The sequence below is a fragment of the Hyla sarda genome, chromosome 12, assembly GCF_029499605.1.
Source record: "Hyla sarda isolate aHylSar1 chromosome 12, aHylSar1.hap1, whole genome shotgun sequence".
NCBI lineage: Eukaryota > Metazoa > Chordata > Amphibia > Anura > Hylidae > Hyla > Hyla sarda.
Window position 1 is genome coordinate 35,011,699 of NC_079200.1, and position 19,368 is coordinate 35,031,066.

Sequence of the window (19,368 nt, forward strand, 5' to 3'; positions counted from 1 at the left end):
AGCCTTCAGGTGCTCCGGTGGGCTGGAAAAGGTGGATACAGTCCTAGGAAAGAGTCTCCTAGGACTGTATCCACCTTTTTCCAGCCCACCGGAGCACCTGAAAGCTGAACTAATTTATGCAGGAAAAGTCATCAACTGCTGAGCAGAGAAGTTCGTGACGAATCGAATTTACTGTAAGTTCGCTCATCTCTAGCAGTGGTCTTCAACCTGCGGACCTTCAGATGTTGCAAAACTACAACTCCCAGCATGCCCGGACAGCCGTTGGCTGTCCGGGCATGCTGGGAGTTGTAGTTTTGCAACATCTGGAGGTGCGCAGGTTGAAGACCACTGCTCTAAAGCAAACATGGGCGGTTTCTTAGCAGAAAATGCTCAGTAAGCAGAATAGTTTTGGAGAAAGCTGAGGTAGTCATACTGTGGGATACAAAAATATACACATGGCTGTATGAAAAACACATACACACGGACTGTAGAGTGCATGTCTGGATGCATTAAAAAAAATTAATTTTCCGTCCCTCGAATGTTTTACCATGAACTGAAAAAGTCTTGAGTTCTTACAGATTCGAAGTAACTTGATGCAGCTATTTTTTTTCCCCTGACTTGGCTGGAGCAGACCACAGCCCACGTCACTAAGTCCACAGCTGCTTCTCTTTTCACTTAAAATAAGCAAAAATGTCGGTATAAAAAAAAAAAAATATTGAGGCAGTTTGTACAAAAGAAATACGAAAAGTGTCCAGCGTATGTAAAATAAATATAGAGGCTCCCGTCAAAGTCAGCTAGCGGTAACTTGAGACTTCAGCCAGTCTAATCCAGCAGGCAGCCTGTGGAGGAAAGGCAAACAGGATCAATCATTAACCCTAGGAGGACTCGGCAAAGGCCGGCAGAACTTGCAGACTTTCCAGAGAGTATCGCAGTTTAACGGGGAGAAGTTAAAAAGGTGTATTCCAGTAAAAAAAATAAAAAAAAAATAAAAAAAAAAACATATCAACTGGCTCCAGAAAGTTTAACAGATTTGTAAATTATTTCTATAAAAAAAAAAAAAAAAAAAAAAACAATCTTAATCCTTTCAGTACTTATCAGCTTTTTCTTTTCTGTGTGACAACAGTGCTCTCTGCTGACACCTCCGTCTGTCTCAGGAACTGTCAAGAGTAGGAGAAAATCCCCTTAGCAAACCTAGCCTGCTCCGGACAGTTCCTGAGACAGACAGAGGTGTCAGCAGAGAGCGCTGTTAATCCTTCCAGTACTTATCAGCTACTGAAGTTGAAGATTTTTTTAATAGAATAATTTAATTTATAAATATGTTTAACTTTCCTGAGCCAGTTGATATGGAAAAAAATAAATAAATAAAAAAAAAAATATAAAAATGTTTTTTACTGGAATATCCCTTTAAGACGGGTTGTCTGTCTAGCAGATAAGGAACTTTCCACTTGCCTGTCAAACTTAGTGTTGCAAAAGGTTACTATATTTAAAAGAAACCGCACCTACCCACCTCTAAAAAGGTCTCATGTTGACCTAGCTCAGCATTTCCCAATCAAGGTACCTCAAAGGGTTGCAATACTACAACTAGCATGCCCAGACAGCCGAAGGTACCCTGGTAGGGAAACACTGACCTAGATGCCAACATCCTGCATGTTAAGCCAGCCCCAGAGGTCTATAGCAAGAGTTGGTCGGACCCCCAAATCACTGCTGTGCCAGTGTTGCAGGCACAGCATGAAGTTGACCCTTCTATTGTCTTTGTTTCATACTCCTGATCATCAGAAGTGATTGGTAATGCCACCTTATACAGACTAAGTAGGCCACTTTACAAAGTGACCAGAATAAAAAAAATGAAAAAAAAAAAAAAAAAAAAAAAAGTAGCTCCAAACCCTGTACGGAGGCCAAAAAGTTGTAAAAATTCATGCCAATCCCCTGCACTTTGACCTTTTTTTAAAACATATTTTATACACGTTAAGCATCCACGTGGCTACTAGGACTGCAGGATTTGTGGAAAATGTCATAATGCAATATTGATATAATGAACAAAATTGTAAAATCCCCCCCCCCCCCCCCATTTCATGTCCCATCCCCCTTTATATAGTGCTGGAGTCAAGGGGGAAACAAAACAAAAATATATATATATAAAAAAATAAATAAATAAATAAAACACCAAAACTGCCGCAGATCCCGTTCTCCTCCATGCAACCCCTGTATCTTTTGGCTTCCTTTGAGACAAGCAGCTGGCTGCAGGCACCAGATTACACACCAGGGTGGCCCGCCAAAATTCTATTTCAAAGCAAGAATGGACACAATAGTCTAAGGCAGGCATAGGCAACCTTCGGCACTGCAGATGTTTTGGACTACATCTCCCATGATGCTTTGGCAGTATTTTGTCTGTAAGAGCATCATGGGAGATGTAGTCCAAAACATCTTCAGTGCAGAAGGTTGCCTATGCCTGGTCTAAGAGGTACTCCGGTGAAAACTATTTTCTTTTAAATCAACTGGTGCAAGAACGTTAAAACAGGTTTGTAAATTACTTCTATTTAAAAAATCTTTACCCTCCAGTACTTAGCTGCTACATGCTCCACAGAAAGTTCTTTTCTTTTTAAATTTCTTTTTCTGACTGACCACAGTGCTCTCTACTGACACCTCTGTCTTTTTCAGGAACTGTCCAGAGCAGGAGAGTTTTGCTATGGGGATTTGCTCCTGCTCTGAGACAGTTCCTGAGACAGACAGAGGTGTCAGCAGAGAGCACTGTGGTCAGGCAGAAAATAACTTCCTCTGTAGTACACAGCAGCTGATAAGTACTGGAATTGTTAAGATTTTTTAAATGGAAGTAATTTACAAATCTGTTTAACGTTCTGGCAGCAGTTGATTTAAAAACAAAATAAAAAATAAAAGTTTTTTTTTACCAGAGTACCCCTTTAATATAACGATTAGATTGCTTTTGTCATTAGTTGTGCAGCCCTATTTAGTACTTTAATCTGCTGCAGAATTACTTAAAGGAGAACTCCTGTTTATCCTAAGGATAGAGGATAAGTGTCAAATCGCTGGTGGTCTGACCGCTGGGACCCCCCCAGCAATCTCTTTAACAGCTCCCCGGCTCTCCTCCTGAACGGGGCATGCCGACCACAACAGACAGACCTCCTCCATGCAGCTCTATGGGAGAACCAGAGCGCTGCATGGAAGGGGCATGTCCGCCTTAGCTTTGTGCTGTGGTCAACACCGCTCTTTTCATGCAGAGAGCGAGGGCGCAGTGCGGGGGGGTCCCAGCGGTCGGATACCCCACAATCTGACACTTATAACCCTATGCTTAGTATGGGAGGGATATGTTTTTCTTTAAGATTCATGTGCAGCAAATGTGTCATGTCTGCACTTAGACAAAGGTTTTCCCTAATAGAAGTTAAAAACAAATGACCGCCTTCTAGGGGTTAAAAATACGCATATTCACCTTACCAAATCCAGCTCTGGTGCTCCTTGCTGCCTCCGGTTACTTCTCTAGAAGACTGCTCTCCCTGCTCTGCTGATGGACACCCTGCAGCCTCAGAACATCAGGAGAGCGAGGAGAGGAAATAACCAAAGGCAATGCAGCGCCAGTGCAGGGACAGGAAGCAGGCTGGATCAGGAGGTCATTTTTATTATTTATTTTTTTTCAAATATAAAAGGAAGGTTTTCTCAAAAAACACATTCTACCTGTTAAAAAGGTGAAAATTTGCCATTAAACCAACGTACCCTTCTCCAGTGAGTGCACAGCATCCCTGAATATGCCAGGCTCTGTCCTTTATGGCGCTAAGTGCTAACATGGTAGAGATCTCCGAGGCGGACATTGAGTTCTTCACATCCTGTTTATTAGCAAAGATTAACACCGCCGCGTTCTGCAGATCCTGCGTGGAGACAGACGTTTGCTTAGAAGATCGCTAAAGTGACATTCCCCTCTGGACCTCCTCATCATAGAGAGTCCTGCAGAATGCATATTTCCCTTAAGTGCAGCATGCTTATACACTTCATTCTGCAAGGACTTTGTAGGACTGGCAAATAAATCACTACAATGAGAAGGTCAGCCCTTGTTTGGGGGGGTGGGGTCAGGGTACCCCCTGCTGGGATCCCTCTGAAGGGTCTATTCACACATACACAATTCTATGCAGATTTAATGCAGGATTTTAAGCTGTGTTCAGTCATTCAGTTTCCATTGAAATCTGCACCAGAAAATCCTGCGCATCAAATCTGCACAGAATACTGAACGTGTGAATAGACCCTAAAGGGGTATTCCGGATTTATACATCTTATCCTCTATCCAAAAGATAGAGGATAAAATGTATGATCACAGGGTCCCACCACTGGGGAACCCCACAATCTCTGTGCAGCCCCTGGCATTGTGTCGGTGTAACTGGGCACTGCCTCTGAGACAAAGACGTGATGTCACTAGGGGGGGTGTGGCCATGACATCACGTCCCAGTCTGAGGTAGTGCCCGGCACAGCCGGGGGCTGCACCAAGATCACAGGGGTTCCCAGCAGCAGGACCCCTGTGGTCTTGCATCTTATCCCCTCTCCCATGGATAAGATGTAACCCTTTAAGAGGGATCCCAGCAGGAAAAACCCCCAGACTAAGCCTAAGGACCCATAAGAGAGGGCGCCTCACCTCGTGTGCCAGCATTTTGTACAGCTCATCACGCGTCTCTGGCAAACGTTCTCGATCAGTGCTATCGATCACCAGAATGACAAACTGGGAAGTAGAAGCAATAAATTGTTAAGATTCTCAGTAAATAAACCGTCAGGAAGACCTAGTGAAGTCCTAGCCATTTTCTTACAGTAGGGATCTCCAGGTATTGAAGCCCCCCTTTCTCGGTCTTCTGCTGTCACTTTTGTCAGGAGATACTCTTTAATGGGGTACTCCGCTGCTCAGTGTTTGGAACTAACTGTTCCAAACGCTGGAGCCGGGAGCTCGTGAGGTCAAAGCCCCACCCCCTCAATGCAAGTCTATGGGATGGGGCGTGACAGCATTGAGACTTGCATTGGGAGGGTGGGGTGTGACATGAGGGGGCGGGGCTATGACGTCTCGAGCTCCCGGCGCCGGCTCCAGCATTCAGAACAGTTTGTTCCAATCTGAGCAGCAGAGTACCCCTTTAACCATGCCAGTGTCCAGAGAATAACGTACAGAGCTGAAGTTTCCCTGGTATAACCCTACAGAACTAACTGCAGGCCGTAGGTAGCCAAACAGCCTGTGTCTACATGGCAGGAGCTGAGAATCTGGGACCCCCTGGGGGTTACTTTGATACCCTACTGTAGAAAGCTGGATGACAAGTACACATATGCTGAAATAAGCCCAGGTAGGCGGCCTGAGCCCTTACCTCAGTATTGGAGTAGTAACTGTGCCACGTTGCTCGAAGGGTCTCCTGACCCCCAATATCCCACATCAGGAATTGTGTGTTCCGCAGGACAATCTCTTCTACGTTACTGCCAATAGTGGGCGCTGTATGAACCACTTCATTCATGAGACTGGAAGACAGAAGCAAAAAAATTATAATAAATTATCCACATGGACTGTAACTTAACAATGGAGCATTTATACTATACTGTACCGAGTAGGCAAAACGTGGAATAGTGGGAAGAAATAGGATATCTGTCAGTCAGTGTTACTTGGGGGCAAATCTAGGAGAATTTATATGCAGCTTCTTGTAGGAGGTTTGGGTAAGAACATTGTGCGCTTATCTTGCCCTAGATGTGCGGTCCGCAGCCAGCTGCAAAACTATAACTGAAGCCAAAATAGCATGCTGGGGGATGCAATAGCCGACAGGTTTTGGGATCACCTAGCTCTGACCACAATTATAAATCACCTGCAAAAAAACTAAAGCAATGTTCCCCAACCAGAGTGCCTCCAGCTGTTGCAAAACTTCAACTCCCAGCATGCTGGGAGTTTTAGTTTTGCAACAGCTGGAGGCACCCTGGTTGGGAAACGCTGCCCTAGTAGGTAGCAACTTTGAATACGTTTTACCCCACCCCATGGAGCATTGCATTGTGGGAGTTGTAGTTTTGAAACAGCTGGAGGCACCCTTGGTTGGGAAACACTGCCCTAGTAGGTAACAACTAGAGATGAGCGAACTTACAGTAAATTCGATTCGTCACAAACTTCTCGGCTCGGCAGTTGATGACTTATCCTGCATAAATTAGTTCAGCTTTCAGGTGCTCCGGTGGGCTGGAAAAGGTGGATACAGTCCTAGGAAAGAGTCTTCTATGCAGGAAAAGTCATCAACTGCCGAGCCGAGAAGTTTGTGACGAATCGAATTTACTGTAAGTTCGCTCATCTCTAGTCACAACTTTGAATATAATTTGTTAAAAAAAAAAAAAATTTATATATATATATATATATATATATATATATATATATATATATATATATATATATATTTTTTTTTTTTTTTTATTCATTCTGAAAAAACTTCTTTAATCCTGATCAGAACCAATTGCTTAGGCACCATAAAATTTTTATTTGATTAAATTTTTTTAGTTTTTTAAAAAATTTTTATCACCAGGAGATTTTATCTGGCACATAAATGCTATTATATATGTTACATAGCATCGTGTACATTCCGCGCTTCCATACCTGAGGCTGTTCGAGCATAATAGGAGTCAGATAGTTTTGGAACAGCTGGAGAGCCACAGGTTGGGGGACCACTGATGTACATGATGGAAGGTGACACGGTGCAACAGTTGTTTACTTCTGGGGGGGGGGGGTAGAGTATAGTAAAAAAAAAAAAAAAGTTGCTGGGAGTTGTAGTTTTGCAACAGCTGGAGACACACTGGTCGGGAAACACTGGATGAAGGAAATCCTGAAAGCATGACCTGAGGGTACCCTGGGACCGTGCTTGGGAAACACCTAGCTACATGTAATGTCTATTCACTACTCATTTCTGCTGACTTGTAGCATAGAACAGGCCTTTTAAGGTTTATCCCAGACCCATATACATATCAACTAGAGCAATGAATTGCAGTACAGGTCACTATTGATCACAATGTCTCCTCCCCCCCGCCCAATTTCTTTTTCTTTTCTTCACACCCTGTCAAGTGCCATATCCTAAGTGGACAAGAGTCTGTAACATCCTCTATTGTGCCTAGTCCATCTGCGGGGGGGGTGGGGTGTGAATACTTACAATTGGTACAGGATGGTGGTTTTCCCAGCATTGTCCAGGCCAACAATGATGACCTTGTGCTCTGCGGAATAGAGAGAAGTGGTTATGGTCTATACAGTGCACAGCCGTCACCATACATACAGGAAACAAGGCACCTTGATGTGTACGAAACTGTTCATAGAGGATACGGTTCACAAGCAGGTAGTAATAAGGAACAGGATAAATCCCAAGAATTCTATATGGTTACCACCTGCCCGGTATATTGGCCACCCCAACGGTATTTTTTATATAAAAAATAGCGGCTATGCAATGGACGGTATTTATCCAACCAATCCTCCAACTCCCGGAATGTTACACCTTATACTGTACTAGTATTTCCCAACCAGAGCACCTCCAGCTGTTGCAAAACTACAACTCCCAGCATGCCCGGACAGCCGTTGGCTGTCCGGGCATGCTGGGAGTTGTAGTTTTGCAACAGCTGGAGGCACCCCTGGTTGGGAAACACTAACTTACAGTCCTGGCCGTAAATGTTGGCACCCCTGACATTTTTCTAGAAAATGAAGTATTTCTCACAGAAAAGGATTGCAGTAACACATGTTTTGCTATACACATGTTTATTCCCTTTGTGTGTATTGGAACTAAACCAAAAAAGGAAAAAAACAATTAAAAAAAAAAAAAATTGGACATAATGTGACACCAAATTCCAAAAATGGGCTGGACTAAATTATTGCCACCCTTTTAAAATTGTGGAAAATTTTGAATGTTTCAAGCATGTGATGCTCCTTTATACTCACCTGGGGCAAGTAACCGGGGTGGGTAATATTAAAATCACACCTGAAAGCAGATAAAAAGGAGAGAAGTTCACTTAGTCTTTGCATTGTGTCTCTGTATGTGCCACACTAAGCATGGACAACAGAAAGAGGAGAAGAGAACTGTCTGAGGACTTGAGAACCAAAATTGTGGAAAAATATCAACAATCTCAAGGTTACAAGTCCATCTCCAGAGATCTAGATTTGCCTTTGTCCACAGTGTGCAACATTATCAAGAAGTTTGCAACCCATGGCACTGTAGCTAATCTCCCTGGGCGTGGACGGAAGAGAAAAATTTATGAAAGGTGTCAACACAGGATAGTCCGGATGGTGGATAAGCAGCCCCAAACAAGTTCCAAAGATATTCAAGCTGTCCTGCAGGCTCATGGAGCATCAGTGTCAGCGCAAACTGTCGGCATTTAAATAAAACGCTATGGCAGGAGACCCAGGAGGACCTGACTGCTGATACAGACATAAAAGCAAGACTACATTTTATCAAAATGAACTTGAGTAACCAAAATCCTTCTGGGAAAACGTCTTGGGGACAGATGAGACCAAGATAGAGCTTTTTGGTAAAGCACATCATTCTACTGTTTACCGAAAACAGAATGAGGCCTACAAAGAAAAGAGCACAGTACCTACAGTGAAATATGGTGGAGGTCAATGATGTTTTGGGGTTGTTTTGCTGCCTCTGGCACTGGGGGCCTTGAATGTGGACAAGGCATCAGGAAATCTGAGAATTACCAATGGATTTTGGGTCGCACTGTACTGCCCAGTGTCAGAAAGCTGAGTTTGCTTCCAAGATCTTGGGTCTTCCAGCAGGACAATGACCCCAAACATACGTCATAAAGCCCCCAGAAATGGATGGCAACAAAGTGCTGGAGAGTTCTGAAGTGACAGCAATGAGTCCAGATCTAAATCCCATTGATCACCTGTGGAGAAATCTTAAAATTGCTGTTGGGAAAAGGCGCCTTCCAATAAGAGAGACCTGGAGCAGTTTGCAAAGGAAGAGGAAGAGTGGTAGAACATTCCGGCTGAGAGGTGTAAGAAGCTTATTGATGGTTATCGGAAGCGCCTGATTTCAGTTCTTTTTTCCAAAGGGTGTGCAACCAAAAATTAAAGTTACGGGTGCCAATAATTTTGTCCAGACCATTTTTGGAGTTTGGTGACATTATGTCCAATTTGCTTTTTTTCCTCCCTTTTTGTTTAGTTCCAATACACACAAAGGGAATAAACATGTGTATAGCAAAACATGTGTTACTGCAATCCTTTTCTGTGAGAAATACTTCATTTTCTTGAAAAATTTCAGGGGTGCCAACATTTACGGCCATGACTGTATACTATATACACTACTATACAGTCCAACATGCTGGGAGTTGTAGTTTTGCAACAGCTGGAGGCACCCCTGGTTGGGAAACACTGACCTATACTATATAATACTGTATAGTCCAACATGCTGGGAGTTGTAGTTTTCGTTTGGGGGCAGCTGCTGAGCCACAGGCTGTATCAGGGCATGCTGGGAGTTGTAGTTAGTAACTAACGGCAACTCTCGAATAAAAAAAAAAAATTTTTTTTTTTTTTTTTTTAAAAGAGCGATCAAAATCACATCAAAACAAAAATGGTACTGTTAAAAACGACAGATCGGGGTGCAAAACATAAGCTATAGGGGTCAGAATAGGACAACATTTCCCCCGCATGTGTATCCTGTGATGATGATAGAGATAGAGATGATAGAGATAGAGATGATAGAGATAGAGATGATAGAGATAGAGATGATAGAGATAGAGATAGAGATATATATATATATATATATATATATATATATATATATATATATATATATATATATATATATATATATATACATTCAATTATGCAAATTAGCATGGCCGGTATTCTTTTGCAAGAAAGGTGGCAACTAGAGATGAGCGAACTTACAGTAAATTCGATTAGTCACGAACTTCTCGGCTCGGCAGTTGATGACTTTTCCTGCATAAATTAGTTCAGCTTTCAGGTTCTCCCGTGGGCTGGAAAAGGTGGATACATTCCTAGGAGACTCTTTCCTAGGACTGTATCCACCTTTTCCAGCCCACCGGAGCACCGGAAAGCTGAACTAATTTATGCAGGAAAAGTCATCAACTGTTGAGTCGAGAAGTTCGTGACGAATCGAATTTACTGTAAGTTCGCTCATCTCTAGTGGCAACCCAAACTGAAGATCTCTATGGAAGACTGACAGGCACGGCTTCCTCCCCCCCCCTTGAGGCAGATGTGGAGAGGATGGAATGTGAACTATGTCTGGACTGAGAAAACATCCAGGGCCGAGAGGGAGAGAAACTTACAGGGAACAAAACAAAAAAAACTCTCTCAGCAGCCGCCCCCTCCCCTACTTCCATGGCAGAAAAACACCAGGGCATGAAGCCTATTCACACCCAGCTGTGCAGAGATAATAGCCAGAGGCCTCCATACACATAAGGAGGGGGTGAAAGGAGAACAAAATAAAGGGGTGAGGATCAGATCATCAGGGGGTAAGAACACGTCTCACCAGGAGGTGGATGGGACATGTAGGGTTCAGAGGGGGCCCCCAAGAACATTACATGCTAGAAATATTAGGGCCACAATTCACATGTATGCAAACACAGAGTTAAAAGCTTCTTATAAACCAAAGGCAATAAGTGAAAGCTCATCTGCATAAAGGCCATATAATCCCCAATCATGTTCCAAGGAGATAGATAGTTAATATTTGTACAGAGACTTCCCAAAATGTTGTAAATCGGGACAACCAGTCAGTCAAACATTAATTTTAAGGGAAGCTACAGTGACTCCCAACCAGGGTGCCTCCAGCTGTTGCAAAACTACAACTCCCAGCATGCCCGGACAGCCTTTGGCTGTCCGGGCATGCTGGGAGTTGTAGTTTTGCAACAGCAGGAGGCACCCTGGTTGGGAATCACTGCCCTAGTAGGTAGCAACTTTTAACCCCCCCCATGGAGCATTGCATGGTGGGAGTTGTAGTTTTGCAACAGCTGGAGGCACCCTTGGTTGGGAAACCCTGCAATAGTAGGTAGCAACTTTGAATACATTACCACCCCCCCCCCCCACCCAATGGAGTAAAGAAATGTTTTTTTTTAACTAAAATATATATATAATAGGAGTCATCATAGATTTGGAACAGCTGGAGGCACCCTTGGTTGGGAAACCCTGCAATAGTAGGTAGCAACTTTGAATACATTCCCCCCCCCCCCCCCCCACCCAATGGAGTAAAGAAATGTTTTTTTTTTAACTAAAATATATATATATAATAGGAGTCATCATAGATTTGGAACAGCTGGAGGCACCCTTGGTTGGGAAACCCTGCAATAGTAGGTAGCAACTTTGAATACATTCCCTCCCCCCCCCCCCCCCACCCCCACCCAATGGAGTAAAGAAATGTTTTTTTTTAACTAAAATATATATATATATATAATAGGAGTCATCATAGATTTGGAACAGCTGGAGAGCCACAGGTTGAGGAACACTGATGTACATGATGGAAGGTGACTGTGCGACAGTTGTTTACTTCTGGGGGGGAGGGGGGGTATAGTGATAAATTGCTACAATAATAGACAAGTGTCTGCAGAATTTAAACATCATCATATACACTCAGGAGATAGAGATATATAGATATAGATATATATATAGTATGTGTCACTGCTATCTTCATAGTAAACAGAATATAGTGTCCGTCACTGCTGCGTACATGGTATATAGTATTTATCACTAGTATACACACAGGGTATATAGTAGGTCATTGCTATATACAAAGCATACACAGGGTCTATAGTATATCACAGCAATATCCATTGTATTCAGTATATCCCAGTTATATACACAGTAGACAGAGTATATCACAGCTGTATACAGAGTGTGCAGTATATATTGTACACACATAGGGTATACAATATATCACAGCTATATACAAAGTATACAGTATGTATACACCAGTACACACAGGGTATACAGCATATCACAGCTATATACACAGTACACAGGGTATACAGCACATCACAGCTATATACACAGTACACAGGGTATACAGCACATCACAGCTATATACACAGTACACAGGGTATACAGCACATCACAGCTATGTACACAGGGTATACAGCACATCACAGCTATATACACAGGGTATACAGCACATCACAGCTATATACACAGGGTATACAGCATATCACAGCTATATACACAGGGTATACAGCATATCACAGCTATATACACAGGGTATACAGCATATCACAGCTATATACACAGGGTATACAGCATATCACAGCTATATACACAGGGTATACAGCATATCACAGCTATATACACAGGGTATACAGCATATCACAGCTATATACACAGGGTATACAGCATATCACAGCTATGTACACAGTACACAGGGTATACAGCACATCACAGCTATGTACACAGTACACAGGGTATACAGCACATCACAGCTATATACACAGTACACAGGGTATACAGCACATCACAGCTATATACACAGTACACAGGGTATACAGCACATCACAGCTATGTACACAGGGTATACAGCACATCACAGCTATATACACAGGGTATACAGCACATCACAGCTATATACACAGGGTATACAGCATATCACAGCTATATACACAGGGTATACAGCATATCACAGCTATATACACAGGGTATACAGCATATCACAGCTATATACACAGGGTATACAGCATATCACAGCTATATACACAGGGTATACAGCATATCACAGCTATGTACACAGGGTATACAGCATATCACAGCTATGTACACAGGGTATACAGCATATCACAGCTATGTACACAGGGTATACAGCATATCACAGCTATATACACAGGGTATACAGCATATCACAGCTATGTACACAGGGTATACAGTATATCACAGCTATGTACACAGGGTATACAGTATATCACAGCTATATACACAGGGTATACAGTATATCACAGCTATATACACAGGGTATACAGTATATCACAGCTATATACACAGGGTATACAGTATATCACAGCTATATACACAGGGTATACAGTATATCACAGCTATATACACAGGGTATACAGCATATCACAGCTATATACACAGGGTATACAGCATATCACAGCTATGTACACAGGGTATACAGCATATCACAGCTATGTACACAGGGTATACAGTATATCACAGCTATGTACACAGGGTATACAGTATATCACAGCTATGTACACAGGGTATACAGTATATCACAGCTATGTACACAGGGTATACAGTATATCACAGCTATGTACACAGGGTATACAGTATATCACAGCTATGTACACAGGGTATACAGCACATCACAGCTATATACACAGGGTATACAGCACATCACAGCTATGTACACAGGGTATACAGCACATCACAGCTATGTACACAGGGTATACAGTATATCACAGCTATGTACACAGGGTATACAGTATATCACAGCTATATACACAGGGTATACAGTATATCACAGCTATATACACAGGGTATACAGTATATCACAGCTATATACACAGGGTATACAGCACATCACAGCTATGTACACAGGGTATACAGCATATCACAGCTATGTACACAGGGTATACAGTATATCACAGCTATGTACACAGGGTATACAGTATATCACAGCTATATACACAGGGTATACAGCACATCACAGCTATGTACACAGGGTATACAGTATATCACAGCTATATACACAGGGTATACAGTATATCACAGCTATATACACAGGGTATACAGTATATCACAGCTATATACACAGGGTATATAGTATCGGTCACAGTGTGAGTCCTCATCTCCCGGGATAATCCAGGATTTCTGGCAGCCATAGTCACACAGCCCGGCTCCAACCCTTTACCTACCTCTGTTGCCGAAGATGCTCATGAGTTTAGTGAACAGCTGCCCCATTGTTGTAGTTTATTGGATAATCCAGTAAGTGATCGATAAAAATGGGCGCAGCCGGCGACCTGTGTCGCGACACTCTCCTCACCAGCCGACAATTCGCTGAAATACAGAGATCGGCTCTTCAGAGCATTTAAACAGCCGTGACGTCATCGGAAGCCCCGCCCCTCTGAACGTTCCGGGGGAGTCCCCGTGACGTCAGTGACTGGGTAAGGTAAGAGGAGGCGGGGCCTGGCTGCACGCTGTGTGAGTATCAGGGACGGGCTGATGACGTCACGCTGACACGATGACTTCCTCCCTCGTTAGCGGTTTCCGTTGTTTTGATGAAGCTGGAGGCCAGTTATTATGGGGTTATCATACAACACCCCAAGTGAATGACCGCTTCATGCTTTATGAGTGATAATGTTCTTCATCAGTGTCTGGCATTGACCTAGACCTGCAGCTCTAAGCATGCCCTTATCAGATGAGGGGATACAGTAGTTATTCCCCTCCAGCTTTATCTGTATACTGCTGCTGCTATCTGTATGGAGTCAGGATATATAGTAGTTATACATCTCCCCTGTCAGTCCATCTGTATACTGCTGCTATCTGTATGACAGTGTTTCCCAACCAATGTGCCTCCAGCTGTTGCAAAACGACAACTCCCAGCATGCACAGACAGTCTTTGGCTGTCCCAGCATGCTGGGAGTTGTAGTTTTGCAACAGCTGGAGGCACCCTGGCTGGAAACACTCACCTGTACTTATCCCTTATCCTTGGCACACTCCAGCCCACACTTTCCTAGACATGAGCGAGTAACGGTCGGCTCAGCCAATCAGTGGTTAAGGCGGGACATCGCTGCGGATGGTAATTGGCTGAATGGGAGGTTACTTACCCTTGTCCAGGAAGGTGTGGGCCAGAATGTGCTGAGGACATGTAGTCGGGCCCTGTACATGAGATCGCAGGAGTCCTAGCAGTCGGTACCCCCATGATCAGACACTTATCCCCTATCCTGTGGATAGGGCATAAGTGTGTAAAAAGTTCAGTTTGGTGGAGAACCCCTTTAAGCACATGTTCACCACACCATCATATATACATGTGTGGTGACACAGGGGTGCAAGATATACTTGTCAAATCGTGACGCCAGGGCACCGTTAACCTTCGCGGTCCAAGGTGGAGACAGCTTCTCCTGAGCCAGGCACGTGGCAATAAACACACCGATGCCAGGTTACGGATAACTGTATTTTTACTGAGGCAGGAGCAGATAGTACAGTACTAGCAGTACAGAACAGAGTAGAAGGGATGCAGTGTATCCCGAGGGAGCCCTGTGGCCTTGCTTGGACTTATAGTGTTTTTCACCCACTTCAATTGACTTTTGACCTGCTATTAGATATGACAGACTTGAGACTTGGAGATATTCCATGCTGACTAAGGTTCTGCTGAGGTACAATTTACTGACACCGCCAGGGTATGAACTCACCGACACCTGTACAGGGAACACTTGCAGAATGGCGCGGCTGATTATAGAAGAGATTTTCTTTAGGCTTCCCTCTGGATCACCTCACACTTCTTCCGACTCGTTTCCACACTGCAGCTCACATGGAGCTCTGCACACAACACACTAGCTTGGAGCTAGTCCCCCCACACTATATACAGGGCAATTTGGGGGTTCCCATTGGGCAATCAGGGTCACATGGGTATTCTGCCTCATACCTTTCACAGATATCCTGAACATTCCTTAAAGGTACAGTGCAACAAATTATAAATTAACAGAACAAATATTACAATGAATATCACAGCATCACCTGAGCAACGGGGCCTAGGTTAGGCACCTGAAGCAATGTTTACCTGACAGGATGCACTCCAGTACTGGGACACCACACATGCATGAACTGTGGGACATTGCGCTCACCTTTTGTAAACAGATTTTGGGTCAAATAATTGATTCTTGTAGCAGTCACAGATGCCAGACTCTCTTTGCCGTCTTTGGGCAGCAGGGAGGCAGGTCACATGATCAGGCCTCACTTCCTGGATCGCTTTCACCTTCTGAGCATGCTCCTTTTGACAAACGGACGGACAAAATAATAGACACAAACAGAACACTCATCCATACACATCCATCTCCCTAACTTTAAAGGGGAACTCCAGTGGAATTATTTTTTTTTTAAATCAACTGGTGCCACAAAGTTAAAACAGGTTTGTAAATTACTTCTATTTAAAAATCCTAATCCTTCCAGTACTTATCAGTTGCTGTATACTCCACAGGAAGTTGTATTTCTTTCTCGAGTTCTTTTCAGTCTGACCACAATGCTCTCTGCTGACAGAGCAGGAGAGGTTTGCTATGGGGATTTGCTTGTACTCTGGACAGTTCCTGACATGGACAGAGGTGTCGGCAGAGAGCACTGTGGTCAGACTGAAAAGAATTCCAGAAAGAAATACAGCTTCCTCTGTAGTATACAGCAGATGATAAGTACTGGAAGGATTAAGATTTTTAAATAGAAGTAATTTACAAATCTGTTTAACTTTCTAAGACCAGTTGATTTAAAAAAAAAAAAAAAAAAAAATGTTTTCCACTGGAGTACCCCTTTAAAGGGAATCTGTCATCAGTATCACCCACACTAACTTGTTGGTAGGTTGTAGTGCTGGTGATAATGGTGAAAATGATACTTACCACCGTCAGATCTGTGGCCCTGTTGGACTGTTATTCTTCTTTTTCAGTATATGTGAATAACCAGACTTGGTGGCATTCCCAAGCCCCCCTGTGCCCGGTGATGTCACCACTGCTTCATCCCTCCGTCTGCCCGGCTAATGAATCTTCATAAAGCTCCGTCTGCCTGCTCGCTCCTACCCTTGGCAACTGGGCATGCGCCGCTTCCAGGGTATAGTTAAAGGACAACTGTAGTTGAACACTTTTATATATGCCCGGGCCTCAAAAATAAACAAAATAAACTGATACATACCTTCCTACGAGCCCCCGTTGGTCCGGCACAGGCCTCATGGTTCGGCAGTGCTGACCTCATTCCACTTCCTGGGGACGGGGACGCCACAGAGCCGTCGGCGTATCACCGGCCGCAGCGATGTCCCGCCCCGGCCTGTGATAGGCTGAGCCCACTGTCATGTAAGGAGCTCTGGCCGGCTTCTTACATGACAGTGGGCTCAGCCTGCGGTGCTGCTTTACAGCCACGGCCATCTTAGACTGTGGAATTCCATGACACCCAGTGAGAAGCCATGTCTGACCATAGCTGCTGACAGGTCAGCCACACACCTATTACACATGGACTGACACACAGAAATGTGATTGCTGTAGAGATGAGGGCTAAAGACAAAGGCGACATTTATCAAATTTGCAACAGTTGTGCCACTCTGTCCTGGTGCAGGGAATAATAAATCCCCCCCCCTAACAGATTGGTGACTGTAAAGACAGAATTAGCTGTGACCTCAAGTGAAGTAATAGTTTCCCCAATCTTAAAGACAGTTACACTGTACTATTGCATATATATATATATATATATATATATATATATATATAGATAGATAGATAGGAAATATTGCACAACTGGAGAAAGCTCAGTGTCTCGGCTTCCTGAACACAGAGAATAATTCTCGGAAATTCCCTGTATACTTCCATCTATGAGAGTCTTTTGTCTTACGTCGTGTGTTATGATAATGCCCGGCATTAACCCTGGGTCCTGGCTGCTGATAGCAGTCGGGACCCACCGGGTTTGAAGCGTGCTCAGCTTGTGAGCATGCTTTAAACCCCAGCAACGGGAACAAGGCGTACAGGTACACCCTGCGTTCTTAAGGATCGGGATGCAAGGGCGTACTTGTATGCCCGGAATCCTTAACAGGTTAAATAAAATAATGTAAACAAAAATAAACATATGTGGTGTCACCGCGTGCGTAAATGTCCCAACTATTACAATATAATATTAACGGTCAACGGCATACACGCGAAAAAAATACCAAAGTCCAAAATTGCGTATTTATGGTCATTTCATATACATAGTTACATAGTTAGTATGGTTGAAAAAAGACATACGTCCATCAAGTCCAACCAGGGAATTGAAGGGAAGGGTGTAAGGGGATAAGGGAAAGGGATGTAGTTTTATAATTCTGCATAAGCATTAACGTTATTTTGTTCCAGGAATGTATCTAACCCTGTTTTAAAGCTGTTAATTGTTCCTGCTGTGACCAGTTCCTGAGGTAGACCGTTCCATAAATTCACAGTCCTCACAGTAAAGAAGGCGTGTCGCCCCTTTAGACTAAACCTTTTCTTCTCCAGACGGAGGGAGAGCCCCCTCGTCCTTTGGGGGGGTTTAACCTGGAACAGTTTTTCTCCATATTTTTTGTATTGGCCATTTATATACTTATATACGTTTATCATATCCCCCCTTAAACGTCTCTTCTCAAGACTAAACAATTGTAACTCCTTTAATCGCTCCTCATAGCTAAGATGTTCCATGCCCCATATTAGTTTAGTCGCGCGTCTCTGCACCCTTTCCACCTCCGCAGTGTCCCTTTTATGAACAGGCGACCAAAACTGAACAGCATATTCCAGGTAAGGCCGTACCAATGATTTATAAAGGGGGAGTATTATGTCCCTGTCCCTTGAGTCCATGCTTCTTTTTATACATGACAATATCCTGCCGGCTTTGGAAGCAGCAGCCTGACATTGCATGCTATTCTGTAGTCTGTGATCTACAAGTACACCCAGATCCTTCTCTACCAGTGACTCTGACAGTTTAATCCCCCCTAAGACATACGATGCATGCAGGTTATTAGTACCCAGATGCATAACTTTACATTTATCCACATTGAACCTCATTTGCCAAGTGGATGCCCAGACACTTAGTCTATCCAAGTCATCTTGTAACTTATGCACATCCTCTATAGACTGTACTGTGCTACAAAGCTTGGTGTCATCTGCAAAGATAGAAACAGAGCTGTTAATGCCATCCTCTATATCATTGATAAATAAATTAAACAGCAGCGGGCCCAGTACTGAACCTTGGGGTACACCACTAATAACCAGGGACCAATCAGAGTACGAATAATTGACCACCACTCTCTGGGTACGATCCATGAGCCAGTGTTCAATCCAGTTACAAACTAAAGTTTCCAAGCCCAAGGACCTTAACTTACCTGTCAGACGTCTGTGAGGGACAGTGTCAAACGCTTTGGAAAAATCCAGAAACACTATATCCACAGCCATTCCTCTGTCAAGGCTTCTACTCACCTCTTCATAAAAGCAAATTAGATTGGTTTGACAACTTCTATCCTTAGTAAACCCATGCTGGCTATCACTTATAATACTATTATCCCCTATGTATTCCTGTATGTAATCCCTTATAAGTCCTTCAAACAATTTACCCACAATGCACGTTAGACTTACCGGTCTATAATTGCCTGGCGAAGACCTAGAGCCCTTCTTGAAGATTGGTACCACATTAGCCTTGCGCCAGTCCCTTGGCACAATACCAGACACCAGAGAATCTCTAAATATCATGAACAGGGGTACAGATATTACTGAACTTACCTC

At 43.5% G+C, this 19,368-nt stretch overlaps 1 protein-coding gene across 2 annotated transcripts; it reads right to left on the reverse strand.

Moving 5' to 3' along the window:
- Positions 1–437: 437 nt before the first annotated feature.
- Positions 438–14,404, reverse strand: ARL5C (ADP ribosylation factor like GTPase 5C). 2 transcript variants are annotated; one of them, XM_056547883.1, is made up of 7 exons: positions 13,813–14,404; positions 7,895–7,934; positions 7,122–7,182; positions 5,322–5,469; positions 4,613–4,696; positions 3,706–3,857; positions 438–818 (listed from the first exon to the last, which is right to left on the reverse strand). In XM_056547883.1, the coding sequence occupies exons 4-7, from the start codon at positions 5,463–5,465 to the stop codon at positions 770–772; spliced, it is 429 nt and encodes a 142-aa protein (XP_056403858.1). In that variant the 5' UTR covers positions 5,466–5,469; positions 7,122–7,182; positions 7,895–7,934; positions 13,813–14,404; the 3' UTR covers positions 438–769. The 2 variants fall into 2 exon arrangements, with proteins under 2 accessions (XP_056403858.1, XP_056403857.1); XM_056547882.1 differs by lacking the exon at positions 7,895–7,934 and having other exon boundaries at positions 13,813–14,218.
- Positions 14,405–19,368: the final 4,964 nt, after the last annotated feature.

Coding starts and splice junctions, on each gene's coding strand:
- ARL5C (XM_056547882.1), bottom strand. CDS start 13,858: ATGGGGCAGCTGTTCACTAAACTCATGAGCATCTTCGGCAACAGAG. Junction 5,470..7,121: donor ACCACCATCCTGTACCAATT/GTAAGTATTCAC, acceptor TCTGTCTTCCAG/TCTCATGAATGAAGTGGTTC. Junction 819..3,705: donor TGTGCACTCACTGGAGAAGG/GTACGTTGGTTT, acceptor TTTCCTCCACAG/GCTGCCTGCTGGATTAGACT.